Source organism: Mus musculus, chromosome 7 (genome assembly GCF_000001635.26).
Source record: "Mus musculus strain C57BL/6J chromosome 7, GRCm38.p6 C57BL/6J".
Classification (NCBI taxonomy): domain Eukaryota; kingdom Metazoa; phylum Chordata; class Mammalia; order Rodentia; family Muridae; genus Mus; species Mus musculus.
Genome location: NC_000073.6, coordinates 51,514,424 through 51,538,802, shown reverse-complemented (window position 1 = coordinate 51,538,802; position 24,379 = coordinate 51,514,424). Strand labels below are relative to the sequence as shown.

The following is a 24,379-nucleotide window of genomic DNA, read 5'->3' as shown; positions in this document are numbered from 1 at the left end:
CTGGTGTGGGGGGAGCATCCATAGAAGATATAAAAAGATATAAAGATGGCTGCTATTTATAAATTTAGAGGTGTTAGTGGATGGTTACTTGAACAAGGTAGAATGATACAAACTAAGGAAGTTCAGCTTTGGATATAAGACAATTTTCAAGTTATTATTTGTGTAACATTTCAGCATGTAAACAAATATCTGCACACATATGTGCACATGCATAAGTCCTTACATGTGTAGATCAATTCACCAATCCATCATTTAGAGTAGTGGCTACTTACTGAGCACTCCTCATACTTTATCAGGATTCTGAGTCCCTGAGAATGGAATGTGAATCTACCTTGTGGCCTTAGAGGAAGTAAAGCAAACTGAATAAAGTGAGAAAATAATGGGTAGGGGAGTCAGGATTAGAGCCCGATACAAAGGCTATTTTTCAGTAGATTGATTTGCCATACACTTTGAAGATGGCAATGGCATGCACTAGATCAGCAGTTCTCAACCTGTAGGTTGTAACCCCTAAGGGGGTCCCATATCACATATCCTGGATAGTGCAGATCTACATGACTCCTTATAACAGTAGCAAGACTACAGTTAGGAAGTAGTAACAAAATACTTTTATGGTTGGGGGAAAGCCATGACATGAGGAACTTTGTTGAAAGGATTCAGCATTAGACAGGCCGGAAGCCATTGTACCAGATTCAAAGATAAACCTTCTATCTGTGGGGTCACGCTTGATATCTAAAGCAAGGTATGAAGTAGATATCAGTCATGGGGGAAGAGAAGTTGGAGAAGGAAGTAAAGGGAGAGAAAGAGGAGCGGTCAGGGGAGGAGAAAGAACTTGTCACTGTCACCATCTCCAAAGCAGCCAGAAAACAAATGTTAACTGTTAGGCTGTGTGCTCAGTATGCTCTCAATCAGCTCTGTCTACACCGTATTCATCTTGTTGCGGCCCTCCATCTCCCAGATCAACACTCACTGCCTTCAGCTCTCCATCTTTCTTCAAATCCTCCACGTAGGACAGGACAAAGTCGATCTGCCGGATTCCATCTCTGAAGAAGACCGAGTCTTTGCTGTGCTCACTTCTCTGGAACTGCAGAAGACACACATACATGCATGACATGATTTCACGTCACCTTTTATTCACAAAGGTCAGAAACATGAAGGAACTTAGCTCTAATTGGGACACTGCTTTGTTTTTTTTCCACACTTAACACAGAAAGTCAACACAAGACATACAGAAATTAGGCCCCTTTATAAAGTAAAAATCCACAGAGGATTAAACGATACCTACTCAGGAAGGGCTGAAAGAGACAAAGTGATAGATAGCATGTTCACACATTAAACCACATGCTTTCCTACAAATGTTGCAGTTATGCCAAAAATCTAAGATGACTATGCTTATACATTGAATCTAAAAAGGCACATTCGGGTAGAGAGGTGTGGTTTTAGTAAAACACACCATCAATTAGTACATTCCACTATTACACACTTCTTCCAGGGCACAATTAGTTACACAACAGCTAATTGAGTCTCTCTGTATGAACATAAACTGTTAATGGTTACAGATGGCAAAAACAAACAAAAACAAACAAACAAACAAACAAACAAAAACAACCCAGAAGCAGGTAGCTGGCCAGCTAATGTCACCAAGGGCAAGTCCTACAAATGTCTGTTGTCAGTGTCTCAAGTGAGCTACAACTCGTCTTCTTTATAGTTGTATGGATTTTCTCAATATAATCATCAAAATGACAGGTTCAACTTTTACATGACGTTCATCAATTTCTTCCCTTTTTGTGACAGCAAAACAAATCAAAATAAACAAATAAGCAAAAACTACTGAGCATTGCAGGGGAAAAAGAGACTTCACATTTGATGTTGTATTCCTCACCACTGATATGAAAGGTGTGATACTTTGTGCTTATAAGAGCCCTGTATGAGGCTCAGCAGCACGCAGTGGTTGGTTAGTGATACCACTGGGATGCCTCCCCGCTGCTTCCTGTAAGTAGTGGCTGGGAGCTAGATCACTTGGTTCTTCCCAGCAGGTACAGCTGCATCTTCTGCAGTCCCTGTGATGATCTGCACCTACCAGCCCTGCTATGCATCCCTATAAAAGGGACAGGCGGTGCTCAGCCACAAACAGGACAGACATCTCCTCGTGCGTGATCTGTGGACTGGCAACACAGTAATGCTAATTCTAACCTTTGGGTTCTTGATGACTATGGTGGAGGAGGAAGGCATGTGAGGGGGAAAGTGGGTAAATGTCGACAGAAATGAAAATATGGAGGGAGATCAGACTAATTGTCAGAGGACTAGAACTCAAAAACGACCACAGTCTTCTCCGTTTCATAAAGGATTGCAAAAAAACCTGAGACAAGTCAAGGTGCTGTACCTTGACTAGAAACCAGTTTTTATAAAGAGAAAATAAAATAATCACTGGCATTACAGTACATTATTACAAAATTAACATATTTGATAAAATCTACCAAAACGTATGGAAGCCTGTTGGCTAGAGACACAAAATTAGCCTGCACGTAATCAGAGGAGAATGAAAACCAAATACCATCCAGGCTCCTCCAGTTCTGTGACAACCAGGTTTTGTACCTTAGAACCTTTAAAAGAAATCATCAGTGTTTCTAGGAAAGGTCACATTGTTTACAAAAGCTAACCCTAGGATTCCCTTAAGACTGAAGTAACAGATGTTGTGAGCCACCATGTGTTGCTGAGTTCAACGAGGTCCTCTGGAAGAGCAACCAGTTCTCTAAAATACTGGGCCATCTTTCCAGCCCCAAGTCTCCAGATTCTTAACAAAAATTGCTTTGTGCTAAATGGTGCAGAAAAATTCATTCATTTTTGTTACAGACAAGTAGATGTTATTAAAATACACCATGTTTTGATTTTTACTGAAAACATGATATAAAGAACACAGATGTAGATGATGTCTATGTACATAATGTAAGTGATGCATATGTACATGTATATGTGGGCGTATGTATCTATTTGTGTGTATATTTGTCCGTAGAGAAGCCTGGTTACTACAAAGCGACACGTGGGAGGCATCTAGCTTACTATGAATTACATTCCCAGTGGTTCACGAGCACCTGACTCTATTTACATTGTCTTGTGTAAAGACGTTTGCACTCAGGTAGGGAACAGGCTCATCAAATGAAAAAGAATAAGAATCACCATGATTCAATGTCAACTGCCTGGGGACTGGGAACTAGTCATCAAGTCCCCCAGTGTGGATAGCATTCATGGCACAGAAAACATGCAAGTGTTATGACAGACATTTGGGCATAAGCATCAGCAGCCAGTGCTGTTTTACCATAAGACGCCTCCTCAGGAACAAATTGAATCGCTTCTCAGGCTGTGAAGCAACGAGTGGAGAGTCACCAAATCCTGCTCAACATTTCAATGCAAAGATCCATGAACGATTAAGCTATGCTCTGTGGTGGGTGCCTATGCGGACACATTCAGCCTCAGAGCAAGGCTGTTGTTCCCTCAGAGCAGGGGTTTGCTTCCTTAAAGTATGGCCACCACCTACTGGAAGGAGTTTTATCATAGCAAGCCCTGGCTTCAGGGTGTTGATGTCCTACTAGATAATGTGGTAGTGCTGAGACTTTTTTTTTTTTTTTTTGACTCAGAGCAATACTGGAATTGCCTCAACACCAGGCTGTTGCTAAACACAGTAAGCCCAGCTTTAATTATTCCAAATCACCGTGACATTAAAAGAGGATGAATACCTGTGTAGATGCCTGCCCTAAGAAAGCCTGTGTCTGCTGAGTTTCTCTAACGTCTTACCCACTGCTGCTGTGCTTCAGGAAACCTGATGAACTTTCCAGTCCTTTTCTTTTATTAGATATTTTCTTTTTTTTCCCCCATTTTTTATTAGGTATTTAGCTCATTTACATTTCCAATGCTATACCAAAAGTCCCCCATACCCACACACCCCCACTTCCCTACCCACCCACTCCCCCTTTTTGGCCCTGGCGTTCCCCTGTACTGGGGCATATAAAGTTTGCGTGTCCAATGGGCCTCTCTTTCCAGTGATGGCCGACTAGGCGATCTTTTGATACATATGCAGCTAGAGTCAAGATATTTTCTTCATTTACATTTCAAATGCTATCCCGAAAGCCGCCTATGCCCTCCCCCCTCTCCCGCCCTGCGCTCCAACCCACCCACTTCTGCTTCCTGGCCCTGGCATTCCTCTGTACTGGGGCATATGATCTTCACAAGACCAAGGGCCTCTCCTCCCATTGACGGCTTCTGCTACATATGCAACTAGAGACAGCTCTGGGGGGTACTGGTTACTTCATATTGTTGATCCTCCTATAGGGTTGCAGACCCCTTTAGCACCATGGTTACTTTCTCTAGCTCCTTCATTAGGGACCCTGTGTTCCATCCAATAAATGTCTGTGAACGTCCACTTCTATATTTGCCAGGCACTGGCAAAGCCCCTCAAGAGATAGTTAAATCAGCTAAATCTTGGTGGCATATGCAATAGTATCTGGGTTTGGTGGTTGTATATGGGATGGATCCCCGGGTGGGGCAGTCTCTGGATGGTCCTTTCTTCCATCTCAGCTCTGAACCTTGTCTCTGTAACTCCTTCCATGGGTATTTTGTTCCCTATTCTAAGAAGGACCAAAGTATCTACACTTTGGTCTTCCTTCTTCTTGAGTTTCATGTGTTTTGCAAATTGTATCTTGGGTAATCTAAGTTTCTGGGTTACCAGTGAGTGCATATCATGTGTGTTGTTTTGTGACTAGGTTACCTCACTCAGGATGATATCCTCCAGATATATCCATTTGCCTAAGAATTTCATAAATTCATTATTTTTTATTGCGGAGTAGTACTCAATTGTGTAAATGTACCACATTTTCTGTTCCATTCCTCTGTTGAGGGACATCTGGGTTCTTTCCAGCTTCTGACTACTATAAACAAGGCTGCTATGAACATAGTGGAGCATGTGTCCTTATTACAAGCTGGAACATCTTCTGGATATATGCCCAAGAGAGATATTGCTAGATCTTCTGGTAATACTATGCCCAGTTTCCTGAGGAACCACCAGACTGATTTCCAGAGTCATTGTACCAGCTTGCAATCTCACCAACAATGGAGGAGTGTTCCTCTTTCTCCACATCCTCGCCAGCATCTGCTGTCACCTGAATTTTTGATCTTAGCCATTCTGACTGGTGTTAGGTGGAATCTCAGGGTTGTTTTGATTTGCATTTCCCTGATGATTAAGGATTTTGAACATTTTTTCAGGTGCTTCTAGTCACTTGGTATTCCTCATTTGAGAATTCCTTGTTTAGCTCTGTCGCCCATTTTTTAATGGGGTGATTTGATTTTCTGGAGTCCATTTTCTTGATTTCTTTACATATATTAGATATTAGTTCCCCTATCTGATTTAGGATTGGTAAAGATCCTTTTCCAAACTGTTGGTGGTCTTTTAGTCTTGTTGACAGTGTCTTTTGCCTTACAGAAGCTTTGCAATTTTATGAGGTCCCATTTGTCAATTCTCGATCTTACAACACAAGCCATTGCTGTTCTGTTAAGGAATTTTTCCCCTGTGCCCATATCTTCAAGACTTTCCCCCACTTTCTTCTCTAGAAGTTTCAGTGTCTCTGGTTTTATGTGGAGTTCTTTGATCCACTTAGACTTGAGCTTTGTACAAGGAGATAAGAATGGATCAATTTGCATTCTTCTACATGATAACCACCAGTTGTGCCAGCACCATTTGTTGAAAATGGTGTCTTTTTTCCACTGGATGGTTTTAGCTCCCTTGTCAAAGATCAAGTGACCATAGGTGTGTGTGGGTTCTTTTCTGGGTCTTCAATTTTATTCCATTGAACTACCTGTCTGTTGCTGTACCAGTACCATGCATTTTTTTTTACCACAACTGCCTGTAGCACAGCTTGAGGTCAGGCATGGTGATTCCACCAGAGGTTCTTTTATTGTTGAGAACAGTTTTTTCTATCCTAGGTTTTTGGTTATTCCAGGTGAAATTACAAATTACCCTAACTCAGTGAAGAATTGAGTTGGAATTTTGATGGGGATTGCATTGAACCTGTAGATTGCTTTCGGCAAGATAGCCATTTTCACTATATTAATCTTGCCAATCCATGAGCATGGGAGATCTTTTCATCTTCTGACATCTTCCTCAATTTCTTTCTTCAGAGACTTGAAGTTTTTATCATACAGATCTTTCACTTCCTTAGTTAGAGTCACACGAAGGTATTTTATATTATTTGTAACTATTGTGAAGGGTGTTGTTTCCCTAATTTCTTTCTCAGCCTGTTTATCCTTTGTGTAGAGAAAGGCCACTGATTTGTTTGAGTTAATTTTATATCCAGTTACTTCACTGAAGCTGTTTATCAGGTTTAGGAGTGCTCTGATGGAATTTTTAGGGTCCCTTATCTATATTATCATATCATCTGCAAATAGTGATATTTTGATTTCTTCCTTTCCAATTTCTATCCCCTTGATCTCCTATTGTTCTCGAATTGCTCTGGTCAGAACTTCAAGTACTGTACTGAATAGGTAGGGAGAAAGTGGGCAGCCTTGTCTAGTCCCTGATTTTAGTGGGATTGCTTCCAGATTCTCTCCATTAAGTTTGATGTTGGCTACTGGTTTACTGTATATTGCTTTAATTATGGTTAGGCATGAGCCTTGCATTTCTGATCTTTCCAAGACTTATATCATGAATGGGTGTTGGATTTTGTCAAATGCTTTCTCAGCATCTTACGTGATTATCATGTGTTTTTTGTCTTTGAGTTTGTTTATATAATGGGTTAAGTTGATGGATTTCCTTATATTAAACCATCCCTGCATCCCTGGAATGAAGCCTACTTGATCATGATTTATGATCGTTTCGATGTGTTCTTGGATACGGTGTGCAAGAATTTTATTGAGTATTTTTGTATCAATATTCATAAGGAAAATTAGTCTGAAGTTCTCTTTCCTTTTTGGGTTTTTATGTGGTTTAGGTATCAGAGTAATTGTGGCTTCATAGAAAGAATTGGATAGAGTACCTTCTGTTTCTGTTTTGTGAAATAGTTTGAGGGGAATTGGAATTAGGTTTTCTTTGGAGGTCTTATAAACCCATCTGTTCGTGGCCTTTTTTTTTTTTTTTTTTTTTTTTTCCGGTTGGGAAAGTATTAATGACTGCTTCTATTTCTTTAGGGGATATGGGACAGTTTGAATCATTAATCTGATCCTGATTTAATTTTGATACCTCATATCTGTCTAGAAATTTGTACATTTCATCCAGGTTTTCCAGTTTTGATGAGTATAGACTTTTGTAGTAGGATCTGATGATGTTTTGAATTTCCTCATGTTCTGTTGTTATGTCTCCCTTTTCAATTCTCACTTTTTAAATTAGGATAATGTCCCTGTGACCTCTAGTTAGTCTGGCTAAGGGTTTATCTATCTTGTTGATTTTCTCAAAGAACCACCTCCTGGTTTGCTTAATGCTTTGAACAGTTCTTTTTGTTTCCACTTGGTTGATTTCAGCCCTGAGTTTGATTATTTCCTGCCGTCTACTCCTCTTGGGTTAATTTTCTTCCTTTTTTTCTAGAGCTCTTTAGTCCGTGGTGATCTGATAGGATACGTGGGATTTTTTTCAATATTTTTGTATCTGTTGAGGCCTGTTTTATGACCAATTATATGGTCAGTTTTGGAGAAGGTACCATGAGGTGCTGAGAAGAAGGTATATCCTTTTATTTTAAGATAAAATGTTGTGTAGATATCTGTAAAATCTATTTGTTTCATAACTTCTGTTAGTTGCACTGTGTCTCTTTTTAGTTTTTGTTTCCAGGATCTGTCCATTTATGAGAGTGGGGTATTGAAGTCTCCCACTATTATTGTGTGAGCTACAATGTGTGCTTTGAGCTTTACTAAAGTTTCTTTAATGAATGTGGCTGTCCTTGCATTTGGAGCATAGGTACTCAGAATTGAGAGTTCCTCTTGAAAGCTTTTACCTTTGATGAGTATGAAGTGGCTCTCCTTGTCTTTTTTGATAACTTTGGGTTGGAAGTCTATTTTATTCAATATTAGAATGGCTACTTCAGCTTGTTTCTTTGGAACATTTGCTTGGAAAAATGTTTTCAAGCTTTTCAGTCTGAGTTAGTGTCTGTCTTTTTCCCTGGGGTGGGTTTCCTGTAAGCAGCAAAATATTGGATCCTGTTTGTGTAGCCAGTCTGTTAGTCTATGTCTTTTTATTGGGGAATTGAGTCCATTGATATTAAGAGACATTAAGGAAAAGTAATTGTTGCTTCCTGTTATTTTTGTTGTTAGAGTTGGGATTGTTTTCTTGTGGCTGTCTTTTTTTAAGTTGTTGAAGGATTTTTTTTTTTTTTTTGCTTTTTCTAGGGCATTATTTTTGTCCTTGTGTTGGTGTTTTCCCTTTATTATCCTTTGAAGGGCTGGGTTCTCGGAAAGATATTGTGTGAATTGGTTTTGTCATGAAATACTTTGGTTTCTCCTCCTATGGTAATTGAGAGTTTGGCCGGGTATAGTAGCCTGGGCTGGCATTTGTGTTCTCTTAGGGTCTGTATAACATCTGTCCAGCATCTTCTGGCTTTCATAGTCTCTGTTGAGAAGTCTGGTATAATTGTAATAGGTCTGTCTTTATATGTTATTTGACCATTTTCCCTAACTTCTTTCAATATTCTGTCTTTATTTAGTGCATTTGTTGTTCTGATTATTATGTGTCTGGAGGAATTTCTTTTCTGTTCCAGTTTATTTGGAGTTCTGTAGGCTTCTTATATGTTCATGGGTATTTCTTTCTTTAGGTTAGGGAAGTTTTCTTCTATAATTTTGTTGAAGATATTTGCTGGCCCTTTAAGTTGAAAAGCTTCATTCTCATCTACTCCTATTATCCGTAGGTTTGGTCTTCTCATTGTGTTCTGGATTTCCTGGATGTTTTGAGTTAGAATCTTTTTGCATTTTGCATTTTTTTTTATTGTTGTGGCCATGTTCTCTATGCTGATGCTCACATCTATGGTTCCTGATTTCTTTCCTAGGGTTTCTATCTCCAGAGTTGTCTCCCTTTGGGTTTTCTTTATTGTTTCTACTTCCCCTTTTAGATCTTGAATGGTTTTGTTCAATTCCATCACCTGTTTGGTTGTGTTTTCCTGTAATTGTTTAAGGGAATTTTGTATTTCTTCTTTAAGGGCTTCTACCTGTTTAGCAGTGTTTTCCTGTAATTCTTTAAGGGATTTTTGTGCTTCCTATTTAAGGCCTTCTACCTGTTTAGCCGTGTTCTCCTGTATTTCTTTAAGTGAGTTATTAATGTCCTTAAAATCCTCTACCAACATCATGAGATATGATTTTAAATCTGAAACTTGCTTTTCAGGTATGTTGGGGTATCTAGGACTCATTGTGGTGGATGTGCTTGGTTCTGATGATGCTGAGTTGTCTTGGTTTCTGTTAGTAAGATTCTTATGTTTGCCTTTCACCATCTTTTAATCTCTGGCGTTAGTTGTTATAGCTGTCTCTGGCTGGAGCTTATTCCTACTTTTATTCTGTTAGCCTCTGTCAGCACTCCTGGGAGTCCAACTTTCTCCTGAGTCTCAGTGGTCAGAGTACACTCTGCAGGCAAGCTCTCCTCTTGCAGGGACAGTGCACAGAGATCTGGAGCTCAGCTCTTCCTCCTGGATGAAGATGAAGCCCCGAAAGGCACCCTGTCCCAGAAGCTATGTTGTTCTTGCCGCCCAAGTGCTCTCCTGTGCAGACTGGTCTCTGAGGGACCGGAATACAAGATGGTGTTCTCACCTGGTCCCACTGTCAGAGCCCTCCCTGGAGGCCAACTCTCCTCTGTCGGGGAAAGTGCACAGGGGTCTGGAGCTCAGTTCTGCCTCCTGGCTGAAGATGGAGGCCCAAAAGGGACCCTGTCCCAGAAGCTATGTTGTTTCTTCTGCCCGTGTGCTCTCCTGAGCAGACTGGTCTTTGAGGGACCTGGGATACAAGATCGAACTTTCCACTTCTACATATCAAACTTATGGCATTCAAAGGCCCACATTACTCATATTTGATAAAAATGAAATGGTAAGTAATTACATAAATTATCATTAAAGGAACTCAGTAATTCATAGGAAGAGTTTGCTTCAACGATGGGAAGGCCTAAGCAGCTAGTAATGGTTGGTGTGTGGCTAGTTTTCTTATGTCACGTTGACAGCTAGAGAGTTATCTGGAGGGAACCTCAACTGAGGAAACACCTCCCTAAGATTGGGCTATAGGCAAGCCTATAAAGTATTTTCTTAATTAGTGACTGATAGGGGAAGACCCAGCCCACTGTGGGTGGTGCCACTTCTGGGCTTGTAGTCCTGCATTCTATAAGGAAGCAGGCTGAGGAAGTCAGTACATAGGACCTTTCTATAGTCTCTGCATCAATCAGCTCCTGACTCCTGGTCTCTGCCCTGTATGAGTCCCTGTCTTGATTTTCTCTGATGATGAACTATGGAAGTATAAGCCAAACAAACCTTTTCCTTTTTAACTTATTTTTGGGTCACAGTGTTTCATCCCAGCAATAGATACCCCAACTAAGACTGTGTGAAATTGCTATTCTCAGATTCAGTGAACATTTATGTGTGTAGATAAAGGAGTGACTGCTGTTAACACTTAGATGCATGGAGATGTCAGCCATTGCTCAATCTACATTCTTTTGCTGGTCTGAAGTTTTCTCTCTCTCTCTCTCTCTCTCTCTCTCTCTCTCTCTCTCTCTCTCTCTCTCTGTACTTTGATTTTCCTAATCTTTGGTGACATCTGAGGATTACTGTTATTCATAGATGTTTTCCCTGGATTGACTACATATTCCAGAAGAGATATGAGAATAGTTAGGGGTTGCATGGTGAGCCTCAGGCTCTCTGAGGTAATTCAAGTTAACTCCAGATGGGTCATAGACTAAACATAACTAAAGGCTATTTTGCAGAATAAAATCAGAAAAGTTGTCCCTTATATTGATGCAAGAAAATTATTGCTTAAATAGAATATGAAAGGTATGTTAAAGAAAAATGAAGGGGACCTGAAATTTTAAGACATTTTTACAATTATTTTAGAAAAATAAAATAAGCCCTATGATACTCCAACCAAAACCCAGGATTTCTCTAAGCCTGCTCACTTTCTTGTGTTTAAATTCTAGATATCTTATATATTTGATTTTCTCATTTTGAGTTCCAGAAACAGTACCCCTCTCTCCCCATTCCCTAGTTCCATGGGCAGTACTGGATTCAAGGCTAGTGTACTTGTTTTGGTGAGAGTCTCTCACATTTATGGCACTCTGTACAAGTTCTCTTCAAATTACTCTATTTTGAATATGTCTAAAAGGATCTTGACTAATACAGATTTAACTATGTGATTATTGGTTGTATAGAAAACAAAAGTTCCTTAGAGAAATGATTCATTCTAGGGTTTAAGCAGAAAATATACAAGATGAATTTGAAATATCCTGTAGTATCAAAAATAAAAAAAATATTAAACTAAAAGGGAACACAATGGGGTGTGTCCAAGTTATAGAGATTTCACTAAAACATTCTCTTATGCAGTAGAATCAAGTACTGCTGAGCTTGTGACAGGAGACATAAAAACCTCTTGGAGTTAATGCAGAGGGAAGGGGAGGGAGAAGAGGGAAAGGTCTCCTACAGACAAATTCCAGGGAAGGGGAAGGTGGCTCAGAACATTTGTCTGAACGCCCCATGGGTTGAATCTGTTACACCACTATTATTGACAGTAAAACAAAAATTACTATCATCTACTTTTAAGATTAAACACAACCCCTAGTCCTTTCATGCACACTGACTAATGACCCAGAGACTAGTGCAGTAAAGGATAAAGCTTCACGATTGCCCTAGGATATGATGCAAAGCAAGGGACACTTTCTGTTTTCTCCTTCTTCAATTTGAGTCATGAGAAACCACACCTTAGGAATTTTACAACTGAGGTGCATTCTACAGGGTGAAAAGGCCAGCATCAACCTTAGAGGTCACTGGGCACGAGAAAGATACTTAGAATTGGTTGTTGTCTCAACCAAGAGACACCAAGTAGACATGGCTGCTAAGCACAACTAAGGACCCTCAAAGATAATGTCAGCAGAACTCCATTTTCTTTCTTTTCAGACAGCAACATTATTTAGTTATCAAATAAAAAAAGTACCTAAACTTAATAAAACTTAAAGTTTAATAAGTTCTGGATTGGATCAAAGTTTATTCTTTAAATTTTAAATTATGATTACTCTTAAGCATGAATTCATAGTGAAGCACACTGTAATGGAGTAAGAAGGCTGATGGTTCAAGTCTAGGACTCTCCTCATAAGCACAGAGAAATTTTGATGACGCCACTGGAAGACTGGGAATTCTTAAAGTGCAAACTGATACCCTCTATATGTCATTCTCATTACCATGTCTGATGTAATATTGTTCTTCAATAAATAATGTTTTTCCAAAGTAATACATTGTCAGATACCAAACTTAAGGACCTGAGATTTAAGTGACAGTATACCAAGTTCAGACCATAGTAGGACACTTGTGTCTGTTCACTGAAGAAGAGAAGTACAGCTCTCTGCTTACCGGTGACTGTAAGTCTTCAGGGATGAGAAAGCTGGTCTCTTTGGAGCCCAGGTTCTGTCAATAGCAAAAGGCAGGGTGAGAGAGAGACAGAGAGAGGGAGAGACAGTGCTGTTAAGGATGGCTCAAGTAGAACAATCATATCATTTATGTCTCCAAATCAAGAACAGCAAGGTTCTTTCGGTAGAATCCTACACCATGAAGCCAAGAAACCTGAACTCCATTTCCCCATCTGAAATGGTACTTGAAGTTGCATGTACACATGTATGTATGCATGCATGTGTGTATATATCTGTGCATGTGTCTGTGTGGGGGTGGGAAGAAAAAAGAGAGGGGAGAGATAGAGAAAGGGAAAGGGACAGATAAGGAATTGTAGGGAAAGCTCTACTAACTCATGGGACAATCTGCAACAGGTGAAATGGTTAAAAACTTCTACAGTACAGTAAAGGATATCTGTTATTTTAAGGACTCTGAGTAGGACCAATATAGAATACTCATCACTGATTAGATAGTTCATGCTTCTTGGCATTGGCTTGAAATTACTAAAATCTATAGCTTTGAAGATGACATACCATTCTTTAAAAAATGTGTAATTGAAGAAAAATATCCCTGCATGTATATAATACACACAAGCCACTAGCAACTAAAGCATTTCTTCTTTCTTGAACATTGTTAGTGATCCACACACCACAAAACTGGCTCCTGAGGACTTAACTGCCCATTTTCTGAATGTCTGGGGATGGTATCAGGAGTGGCCCCAGCTAACAAAAAATGATCTGAGGTTCAGCTCACACAGGACACTCAGTTATCTCCTTTGGGGAATGTCACATCCACCACCCCACTATGACTGGTTGGTTCTCAGCAAATCAATCTTGAGAAACAGTAATCATGAATTAAGGAGATTTCAGGAGCTTTCCAGAATATCCTTTTAGGCTGAAGAGCTTACACAATGGAATGTGCCAAGCAACTTTAAACTCTCTGCCTTCTTAGTGATGACAAAGTAAAAAATGGTGAAGCTATGTTGTTATCACACAAACAATAAAGGAACTTAATTTGTCCTCCCTTGACCCAGAGCCCTGTTACACTTGCACTCTACCATCACACAAAGGCTTGGTTGAGTTAACTGTGGAAAGACTGAAGGAACTGCACAGCCATGTTCTCAAGGGAACTTGGCTGGGAACTCGACTATCTACCACCTTAGGAAAAAGATACATTTGTTTTGGCTGGGCCCTCAAACCTGCAATCATGTCTTCTCCTTGAAACATAAGCTGATATAATTTCTTTTTTTTTTTCTTTTCTTACAATTCTTTGCTGAGTATTTCATTGTTTCCCTTGTCAAAGACCTGTTATGTATAAAAATTTTTCCTATGGTCAAGCCTATGGATCCCTCAATAGAGGCATTCCTTTCATATGTTGTGTGCCCCTTTCATAGAGCCCAGCCACTGAGCAATTAAGTAAAGTGATACAAAGAGGAACAACAATGCTAAGTGGATGGATCTCACAACCTTCTACAAGTAACAACATATAGCCTTATTCATTCATAAAATCCACAAGTCACCATAGAGACTGAATGCTCCAAACATAAGCAGCACTAGTAGTACTCTTCTGGCTTTGTGTAATTCCATCATGTGTGTTTGAAGTATATAATAAGCTGTTATAGGACAAAGTCACATTTCCTCCCTCCAAAGCGCTGTTGATTGACTGCACAAATTTGGGACTTGCAGATACAGAGACCAACTGTATTTGATTTCAATGTTTTAGTTCAGCAATTTTCCTCACTCCTGAGTCAATTGAACCGTACATAGATAGCCCTTGATAAGAACATATTTCATGTGAACAACCGTTACATAAACAGATGTCATACACAAACCAGCATTACACATCCCACCGTGATTGGTTGAAAGTTATTGTCTTGCAGATTGAATTCCAGCACATCTGAAGTTATTTTACAGGAAATCTCAAGATCAATTCAAACTTATGCTTGCTCTCCAATAAGACCATAGTTTCTTGTTCCCCTCTGTTTAAAAATTTAGTATTTAAAGTAATTTTAGAACTTGTGGAACTCTTAAATCAAGCATTCATCCAACAGCCAGCCAATTCAAAGTGTGGGTTCTCTTGAGTGAGACGTGTTGTGGATTTGGTCTAACACTTGCATTATGTTATTTAGGTTCCCAAAACTGCATGAGAATCCATATGTAAGACGATGAGGATCCCTGCCCCCAGTTGGTTCTAACTGGTAAATAAAGTTGCTGGCAGCCAATGACTGGGCAGGGAGACAGAGGAGGGACTTTAGAATTTGAGGGCAAGGGGACCAAGAGAGGAGAAGGAGGAATATCGCCATGCTGGGAAAGGAATAAGATCCAGGCTTGAGAGCTGCAGAAGAAAGAGCATACCAATCATGTAAGAGCTGGGGAAGAGCAGCCCCCAGGAAGGGGGGGGCATTGAGGGGGGTGAGGAGGTGTGGCATTGGTTCTAGGGTAGCAAAGATGGAATATAGATTTTAGTAAGTAGTAACTCAGGAGTATCTAAGGGGAGGCATTAGCCATGTGGAAGTTTAGGAATGGCCCAGCCATTGAACTGTTCAAGGCATATTAAAATCGAAGTCTCTATGTGTGGTGTGTGTGTGTGTGTGTGTGTGTGTGTGTGTGTGTGTGCTTGTCTTTCATTCAGGAACTCAGAATATTGGGTGGGTAATGAGGAATGTATGCTGCTACAGAGGCAATTTGAGTCGTATTAATCACTTACTGCAACAATTTGCTGGGCTTGAACTCACTATTAACGATTAATTGGAAATTACCAAACAGGAAGCACATAACATGCTATAATATTAGGAGGTGGAGTGAGTTGGCTTCTCAGTCAAGCTGAGCTGAGCAGAGCAGAGCCCTGTGTGGTTCTTGACCAAGCAGCACCGGTTTGGAACTAGGACAAAAGGTGTGCTGAATTGGTGTGCATAATTCTGGGATTTGTGGTTTGAGACTAGGACACAACCAGGCCAACCCAGGGATGTGGGTGGTGGACTAATGATTCAGCTAGATGCTTTCTCAGTGTTCTGGGCTGCTGGAGAGAGCTCGAGCCACAGATGCTGAGTGCTCCTGCTGATATAAAGCAGGCTGAAGAGAACAGGTCTGAATAAAATAGGAATAAAGGGATTTGCATTGTATTAAGGACAGAAGGGAGAATGAATGAAAATTGTTTTAATTATTTTTAAAGATAGAACGTAGAAAATGCTTTAAAGAAAATTTAAAAAAAATCTACACCAGGGCAGGCAACTGGGTTCTTTGAAGGTAAGCTCCATAGGAATTCTGGGACTGCTTAGCCTGATATGACAAATTAATAGCCTGATAATAGGCTTATACTGTAAGTAGAAGGGAATTTAATTGAATTTAAATACATAGGAAAGGGTGTTAATTCAAGTTATATAAAGAGAAAGATATATATCCTGTATATGTATATGCATATGTATATATAGATGAATAAATAAATGTAGGCCTTGGTTTCATTATTAAAAATTAATGGTGTAAGAACAAGGCAGAGCATAGTGAAGGATAATAATAATAGTTTAGATTTTCTCATGTTAATTAACTCTTATAAAGAGAAAGGTGATGTATAGATAGATAGATAGATAGATAGATAGATAGATAGATAGATAGATAGATAGATAGAGATGGGGGAGAGAGAGAGAGAGAGATATTAATCTCCACAGAAGGAAGAATTTAAGTATACATTGATGAAAAGTTGAAGCCTTTTAATCTCATGTAGGTCAAGGCAGGGGTTAGAGAGAATAACTTTATCTCAAATTCCAGAAATTTAGACTTTGATCTCACTATTAAGACTTAATCATGCAGGGATGGAGAGATGGTTCAGTGGTTAAGAGCACTGACTGCTCTTTCAGAGGTCCTGTGTTCAATTCCCAGCAATCACATGGTGGCTCACAACCATCTGTAATGGACACCCACCCTCTTCTGGTGTGTCTGAAGACAGCTATAGTGTACTCATATACATAAAATAAATAAATCTTTTAAAAAGTAGCTTCTTTTTAAAAAAACAGTTAATCATGTAAGAACAAGGCAGGGGACAGTGAAGAAGCACTTCCTCAATGGATATTAATAATTTCTTAGATTGCTTTAATTCCTTTGAATTGTTTTAATTGTCAAAATATGCATGTTTATAAACTTGGTGCTTATGATATTAAAAATCCTCTGGGAGAGAGGACAAAATAGAGCTTGTCTAAAGAGAAAGGAGACTTCTAATTTGGATCAATCTACACTTTTGATGATTTTGGTTACTGGAACAAGGACATGCTATTTTTGGAGAGAGGTTCTGTATTTGTGTTAATAGGAAAGAAGAGAAGGCTTTGGATCCATTTCAAAGCAATATGAATGAGCCATGATAGGGAAGACCCCCTGAAGATCTTGGCTAAAGACAAAAAAAAAAACTCAAACAGGAAGATTTGATCTTTGAGAAGATCAAACAGTTCAGGTAACATGATTTACTGATTCCTCCACATGGGAACAGCAATGTAACTTACTTAGACATAAAAATGTCTCTAGCAAAACTTCAGCTAAAATTAGACAACAGATCTTGTTGGATATGGAATCCTTAAAATTCACTGTCCCATCCTTTACATGGCATAATTAAAGATTTATTACCATTGGTTATTGATCAAACTAACTCATAAAAAAAGACAGCTGTCTTTCACCTGCTCAAAGAAGGAGCAAAAATTCTACCCTTAACTGATCTTTCCACTTTGTACAATCTATATGAATATCTTAATAGTACTAAGATTTTGATTGTAAGATACATATATTGAAGACTGTGCAGCTCTGACAAGATTCATCCGTGGGGATACTGAAATGACCTGCTGTTCCAGCTCTCTGCCTCCCGATGCTGTTTCAAAAGACTTGACTCTAGAAGTGCTTCAGGGATGGCTGAACTCAATTCATCCAGCCTCCCAGACAGATCCAATCAGAATGTCAGTCAAGCCCTGAGCCTTCTAAGCATACAGAAAATGGATGACAGATGGTAAATCTAGCTTTCTTAAGTCTAACCAATTTTCCCCAATTTTTCTTTCCCTCTCCTCCCCTTAAAAATAATTCATCACCCCAATTCAGCAGGGAGACGCCATAATGAGTCATCATACCAATTCCTTGGGTTTGAGTGCCTGGTTATGTTTAGTTTATAAATTATAGATAGATTGTCATTTTAAGGAATAATTTGGAAATTGTCATAATTTTGAACACAGTGGAAACTAAATAGAGAGCTCAGACTTGGCGATTTCTGTCTTTCCTTTCCTCTTCTCTATCCTTTCTTTCCTAGGTAAAAGGAAGGATGTTGAAGGCAAAAAGGGGGTTAAAGTAATATTATAAGAAGTTAGATATACAGGATGTACTACTAAAATTATTCTTAAAGCATTGTATAGCCATAATCTAATATTGGTAGATATCTTTATATTTGATTTAAAATTGAAGTTATAATTTCTTACATTGGTACAGAATTTATATATTGATACAGTTTTAAGTTTTCATTGGTATAAAGATTTATATATTGATACAAAATTTGAAATTAATATTGTTACTCTTAGATAGGCATTGTGCCTATGCAGCTCATTTAAGAATACAAGGTTTTGACCCAGTCCTTCTATAGCTGCTATTACAAACTGTTTAGGATAATTAAGTAATGCAAGTGATTCTGATTTAATTATAATAAAATGTTTTCAATATTAATCAAATAGAAATAGCAAAGAGTAGTCAAGGTTTGACAATTCAGAAATACTTTATATGGATAGTCTTCACAGGCATCAGAATTCCACAAAATATGGCAATCTAACATCATTTTATTATTATTAGATTTTGACTAGGAGACATGTCTGCTCTTGACAATACACACTTCATGTTTCAAAGAAGATATTGAGCATCATAACCTCCATATAGAGTTGCTCCAGTTGTGGCAAGGTAGCCATTGGGCAAGGATTGCCCTAATTCATCTATAGACAAAAAAAAAAAAAAATACTGTCCAGGAAAGGACACGCAACGTGGGATAGTTGACAGCTTAGCTCTGCCAATACAGAATAAGCTAGTCCTTTATAATTCCTGCTTCACTTAAGGTCTGTCAGATGGTTCTGGGGCAGAATGCTGAAGACAGATGCTCCAATGTTTTGAGGAATAGGAGCTGTCCAGGTAGGCAGCTGTCTTTGCAAATTGTTTACGTTTTGGAAACTATGGTTTTGTGCTTCTTATATATTCAGGCCATATTTAATTCATTCTCGATTCTTGATGGGGGTTAAAGACTAGTTATAATCTCATAATCAACATTAAGTTGTTTAGCATTGAGGAAGATGATGTAGATTTGAAAGGATGGTTTTCTCATGGTAATGCAAGTTAAAATCAAAACATAATTCAGGTATAAAATGTAAACTATTCAAGTTATTATAGGGCTAGAATAATCTACCTAAACTGACAAAATAGATAGCCTGGAAATTATTAGTGTATATAATACCTTATAGTTTAATAACTGTTATAACTATGTTAGTTGTATATCTGAGAGAAAAGGCCCTCTTAATGAACAAAAAGGGGGAAATGTTGTAAATTTGATCTAATGCTTGCATTATATTATTTGGATTCCCAAAATTGCATGGGAATCCACATGTAATATGCTAAGGTTCCCTGCCCCTAGTTGGTTCTGAGTGGTAAATAAAGTTGCTGGTGGCCAATGACTGGACAGGAAGACAGAGGCAGGACTTTACTATTTGCAGGCAAAGGGACCAAAAGACAAGAAGGATATGAATCACCATTCTGGGAAAGGAATAAGATCCAGGTTTGAGAGCTGCAGAAGAGAGAGAGCATACTAATCATGTAAGAGCCAGAGAAGAATGGCCCCAGGGCATACACCCCCAATTGGGTCTAGTGTAGCAAAGATGGAATACAAATTTTAGTAAGTAATTACTCAGGAATATGAGTATTGGGTGTGTGTGTGTTAACAATGTGGAAGTTTGGGAATGGCCCAGTTATTGAGCTGTCTAAGGCCTATTAAAATAGAAGGTTCTTTGTGTGTGTGTGTGTGTGTGTGTGTGTGTGTGTGTGTGTGTATGTGTGTGTTTCATTTGGGAACTCAGAACACTGGGGCAGGTAGCAAGGAACACGTGCCACTGTCACCAGGGCAATTTGAGTAGCATTAATCGCCTACTGCAATAGACACTTCATGTTATATGCAATAGTAAGTGAGGCATGGAATTTGACTCACATTACAAGATGAGCAAGGCATAGAACAGAGAGAACTGTGCGTTAGAGGAGTGGCTATGTAGAGTCTGAGGCAGCTACAGGTCTGAGGGGCTAAACTTGACTTAATATTTGTACTTTATGTATATTGTGAAGCTAATACACAGACATTCGACTTACCTCATTCTGTTGGAAAGCATAGTCTATTTCTTTGGCTGTTAAGCCTAGAAGAAATAAGAAAAAAATCTATCATGCTGACTTGTCATGTTCAAAAGTCTACACAAGGAAGAAACAGAAATTAAGCAAACCAACAAAATTCAAAGAAAAAAAAAAGTACCAGGAGCTAATCTGTTCAAATCAGCCTCCCAAGGCTGTTCTGTTTCTCTCTAAAAAATTGATGGTTATAAAAAAATTAATAATCTCAATCACTAGGAAACAAATGTAACTATGATCATTGTCCTCATCAAACCAGTCAAATCCTCCAAAAGATCATCTTGTGGGAACCATGGACATTTACTTATTTGTTCTCTTTGTGTGTGAGATCATATTATTTTCTTTATTTTCCAGAGTGCTATCACTTTTAAAGCATACAAAGTCACTCTCAAAGCACTTTGATATCTTTATGATGGTCAAGTGTTTAGTCATGTCTACACACATTCACAGCAAGTTGCAAAAACCGAAGACTGTCACATGTGGAATTGATTCTTAATCTCTAAGGACTTCAACTTGAAAATATAGTGAGAAATATCTCGCAAGTCAATAGCTTCCTATACAACAATATTTTTTTTGACAAATAGCCAAATAGGAATGATATAAAATGTTGTTCCTATTTAAAGACCATCTCCAACAAACATAACTCCAGGAAGTGTTAGCACATACACCAGTAATCTAGAAAATATAAAACTACCACAATTTAAGAACCAATACAACCCACAAAAACCCCACAGTTGATAGTGACTTAGGAAGCTCCAACCTCTTTACTGGTTGTGCAATTCACTGATATTTATGGTTCTAGATGGTTGAGAACAATAGCATTGAGCATTATGAGAGAAAGAGGCAGTCCACATCCACATAGCTCTTTTAACAGTATGTGATGGCAGTCGTTCTTTGTTGTTAGCCATAGTTGTTCATTTCTTATGTTGACTATTTTAGAAATTAAGCTTAAGCATAGGCATGATATAAAAAGATAACAGGGTTTACTCTTGGCTGCACTTTTGGGCTCCCACTTGTCCCTCCGAGTGCATTCTTTACAAGTAAGTGGTGGTTAGTGTACACAGGGAGGTCATGCATTGTGCAACAATGCAAACAAACACATTATCTATAGCTTCCCTTGCATGAACACAAAGCCTTCAGCTAATGTGTCAGAACCTTCTCCTTATGAATAAACATTTCAGGGGACCAATCACTGTGTGAAGAGTAGGTGGAACTTCTGGGTCAGGGAGAGAAAGAGGGGAGGCAGGCGAGAGATATGGCTTTTTAGACAGGGACAGCTTGGTAGACAGTATGTAGCTAACAAGGGGCCAACGGTTTAGATGGCGAAGCTGCCAGGATTTGCCACCAGAGGATTTATATTTAATATGGCTTACAAGATTAGGATGCTAGTTGTTGCACCTAGTGACTGAGTTACCTGTTGATTCTGAACTAAGTTTGTGTGGTGTTTTCCTTCATGCAGCAACTCAACTGGGTTCTAGAGAGTAAGGTACGGCAGCAAAGCATGGTTTTTGCAAGAAGTGCAACCTAAAAGGCCATGGGAATTTGGAAGCGTGGGGCTGGCATGGTAGTGACCTGCTAGTGGGAACTTAGTGAGCTGGCTGGAGAGATTTCAGAACTCCAGGTCAGAGAGTCTCTACAAGATGAGAATAGGTCAGTGTCTTACACGTGATAGATAGGGTGGATTTTTTTTTTTTTTACATTCCCTGCTACAAGCTGACACATCAATAGTACTGTGCCATCTCCATCTCCTAAAGTGTGAGAGCGTTAAACGAGCTGATGTGTGTGCATAGCATGTAGGAGATCCTTTTTGATGTTATTGCTATTACTAGGATATATTATATTCCTAATTCATTTTTCTCCAAATTTCTATAAATCTTTGGGTTAAATTTCAGTGTCAGAATGAAGTTTTGATAATTGTTTTCATGTTCATATCTTGGTGTTGTAGTAGGTGATATTAAAAACACTTAACTTTTACAGTTACAAGCACATCATGAGAATTAACCAACGATGACTGTGACATTTAGATTTCCTGAGTGTGGACTTTTTTGTGCAAAACAGGAGAACAGAAATCAAAAGTCCTTTGAAAGGCATATAACACACATATTTATACTGCAAGGGTTTTCCCAGTAAATACTGCCTCAATATGTAGCTCAAAATTCAAGAATGTCACCCAAGCAGTTCTCATTTGATGTGTGAGTGAAATGGAGTCTGATTATTCTAATTTGGCATTGTGCTATGTTTTGAGTGTTTCTTTCAGAGTTTCACATGCTGGGTGTCTGGCTCCTAGTGTGGTGATTTGAGAGGGAAAGGTAAGAACCCAGTCACACTTAACTGGGCCATTTCAGGCATCATATCTGTAAGTTGTTTTAATTCTAAATATTTATATTTAATTCTAAAAGAGATATTTTAAATCTAGAGGGGCCTCAGTCATCCTTAGCAGAACAAGCGGTCTGAGAAAGGGAACCTCATGCCCCCAAGTCTTCCTGGCATTGTGTCTTACCACAAAATGTTCTGTCACATATATTTCTGCAATGATACCAGTCACCACCACATGTAACATAGCCACAAAGCTCCCAAGCTGCACATATGGCAGTCTTCAGCTCCAAACCCATGAGCTAAATACTACTCCACTCCTCGTACAATGCCACTATCAGACATTTCATTCAAGCAACACAAAATCAATTAACAAACTTTAAGACAAAGAGGTCAGACTCAAGACTGTCAGTGATATGTATTTACCTCTCAAGTCACTGTACCAGGGAATACCAACTCAGGAAGGCTTTCTTTTCTTGAAGACAAGTTTATGGTCATAAATACAACAATGAACAATGCAATATAACAATGGGCCTCTATCACACAGTTGTCAAAAACACATCCTTAAACAAGATCCACAGAGCATTTTGGGGTTCCATTTTTAAGGAGAGAAAGGTGAGTACTCTAAACAGGAAACCCTCCTTCACCAGCTTTTTTTTTTTTTTTTTTTTTTTTTTTTTTGCTTTTAATACAAAACTAGGCAGAATAAACACATTCAAACGCTAATCTGAACTTAACACAATGGATTTGAAGGTTCTGACAAAAGATACTAGAAGTTGCCTAGCATCCCACTAGCTTTGCTATTCCTGTCACACTTTTACCTTTAATCTCCAGTCTTTCATTCCCTGGGGTGAACTGTCACCTCTTGCTCAGCCTAGCTGATCCTGTACACTGAGACAGTTTGATTCTCTATTCTAGCCTTGCCCCAGACTGCTATGCACACTCCAGTGAAGTGTGCTTGGCAGGCCGAGAGGCCTGGGAGCACTCACGAGGCAAAGAGTTTCACGGAAACTCACCTCCTGGAACTTTGGCATTCTCATAACCCATATACTCAAACCCTATCCCTGTGTTAGTCTGATGTATGGATCCACATGCTCTCTTTTAGTATTATCTTATTATAAGTGCCTTTTAAGATTGAATTCTGACATAGCTAAGCCTTCGCCAGTGTTCCAATGTCCTAGAAAATGCTTGAAGCCTAGGAGCTTAGAAGAGACAGTGAAACTAAGCATTACAAAGAACGGAGCTAGAATAGCTCAGGGCTGATCTGCAGAGTGGTTACTTGAGGCAGTAGCCAGTCTCACCCATACACAATGGCCTAGCTAATAGGTGGGTTTACCATGAAAGAGTTAGGGAATCCCACTGAGACAGGGATCTTCACCACAGCCAGGTATAGCAGGCTACATTGCATATTAGAAGCAAGTTGGTGAATTCTTCTGAAAAAAAATGGAGATTCTCCACAGATACTTAAAAGTTACACTCATACAAGAATTTATCAGGGCTTAGGAAATAGGGGGGTTGTGGTATTGCATTATTCATGAGAAGGTCTGCTAGAGCAGAACCCCCTGGTGCTAGCTTTCACAAGCCTCAAAGGAGTAGCACTAATTGTGACTAGGGTGTGAAATCCTTACCTGTCATTAAGCTGACCCTAGGCAGGCCTGGTTTAGCTTTACTGTAAACATTTACCTGGTTCCTGTAAGTCATTTTGAAGTCATTCCTTTGTTTTGTGTCAGGTAACTTCAATGTACTTTGCCTGCTGTGACTTCCTACCCCCTTTATTTTCTGTATTATATAAGACTGGTGTTCACTGTGTGACAATACATTCAGATTCTACACAATCTCCTGTGTACATCTGTCTGTCATTTGCTGACTCCTTGCCTATCTGCACCCAGAGATCCATCCTACGCAGACAAGGGACCCAAGAGGGTCTGCAGCACCAGACTACCTACCTCATGAGTACTTTTCTCTGTGTTGAATCTTCTTGTGAATAGAAATATTGAGGAGAATAGGTTTCCTCCCCCTTGCTTATCTAACATATACAAACACCACACACACACACACATACACACACACACGGCTCAATATCTATCTCAC

At 39.1% G+C, this 24,379-nt stretch overlaps 1 protein-coding gene across 8 annotated transcripts in view; it reads right to left on the bottom strand.

The window, feature by feature from the left end:
* Positions 1–24,379, bottom strand: part of Ano5 (anoctamin 5) — an 88,701-nt gene that overhangs the window by 59,905 nt on the left and 4,417 nt on the right. For 4 of the 8 annotated variants that reach the window (XM_006540824.4, XM_006540825.4, XM_006540823.4 and 1 more), the window contains exons 2-5: positions 19,943–19,986; positions 12,552–12,605; positions 3,314–3,355; positions 968–1,081 (exon numbers count right to left, since the gene is read on the bottom strand). In XM_006540824.4, coding sequence (XP_006540887.3) covers positions 968–1,081; positions 3,314–3,355; positions 12,552–12,605; positions 19,943–19,986 — 254 coding nt within the window. Of the gene's footprint in view, positions 1–967; positions 1,082–3,313; positions 3,356–12,551; positions 12,606–19,335; positions 19,371–19,942; positions 19,987–24,379 lie in introns of all 8 variants that reach the window. The other 4 variants (XM_006540822.4, XM_030242467.1, NM_001271879.1 and 1 more) reach the window with 2 other exon arrangements.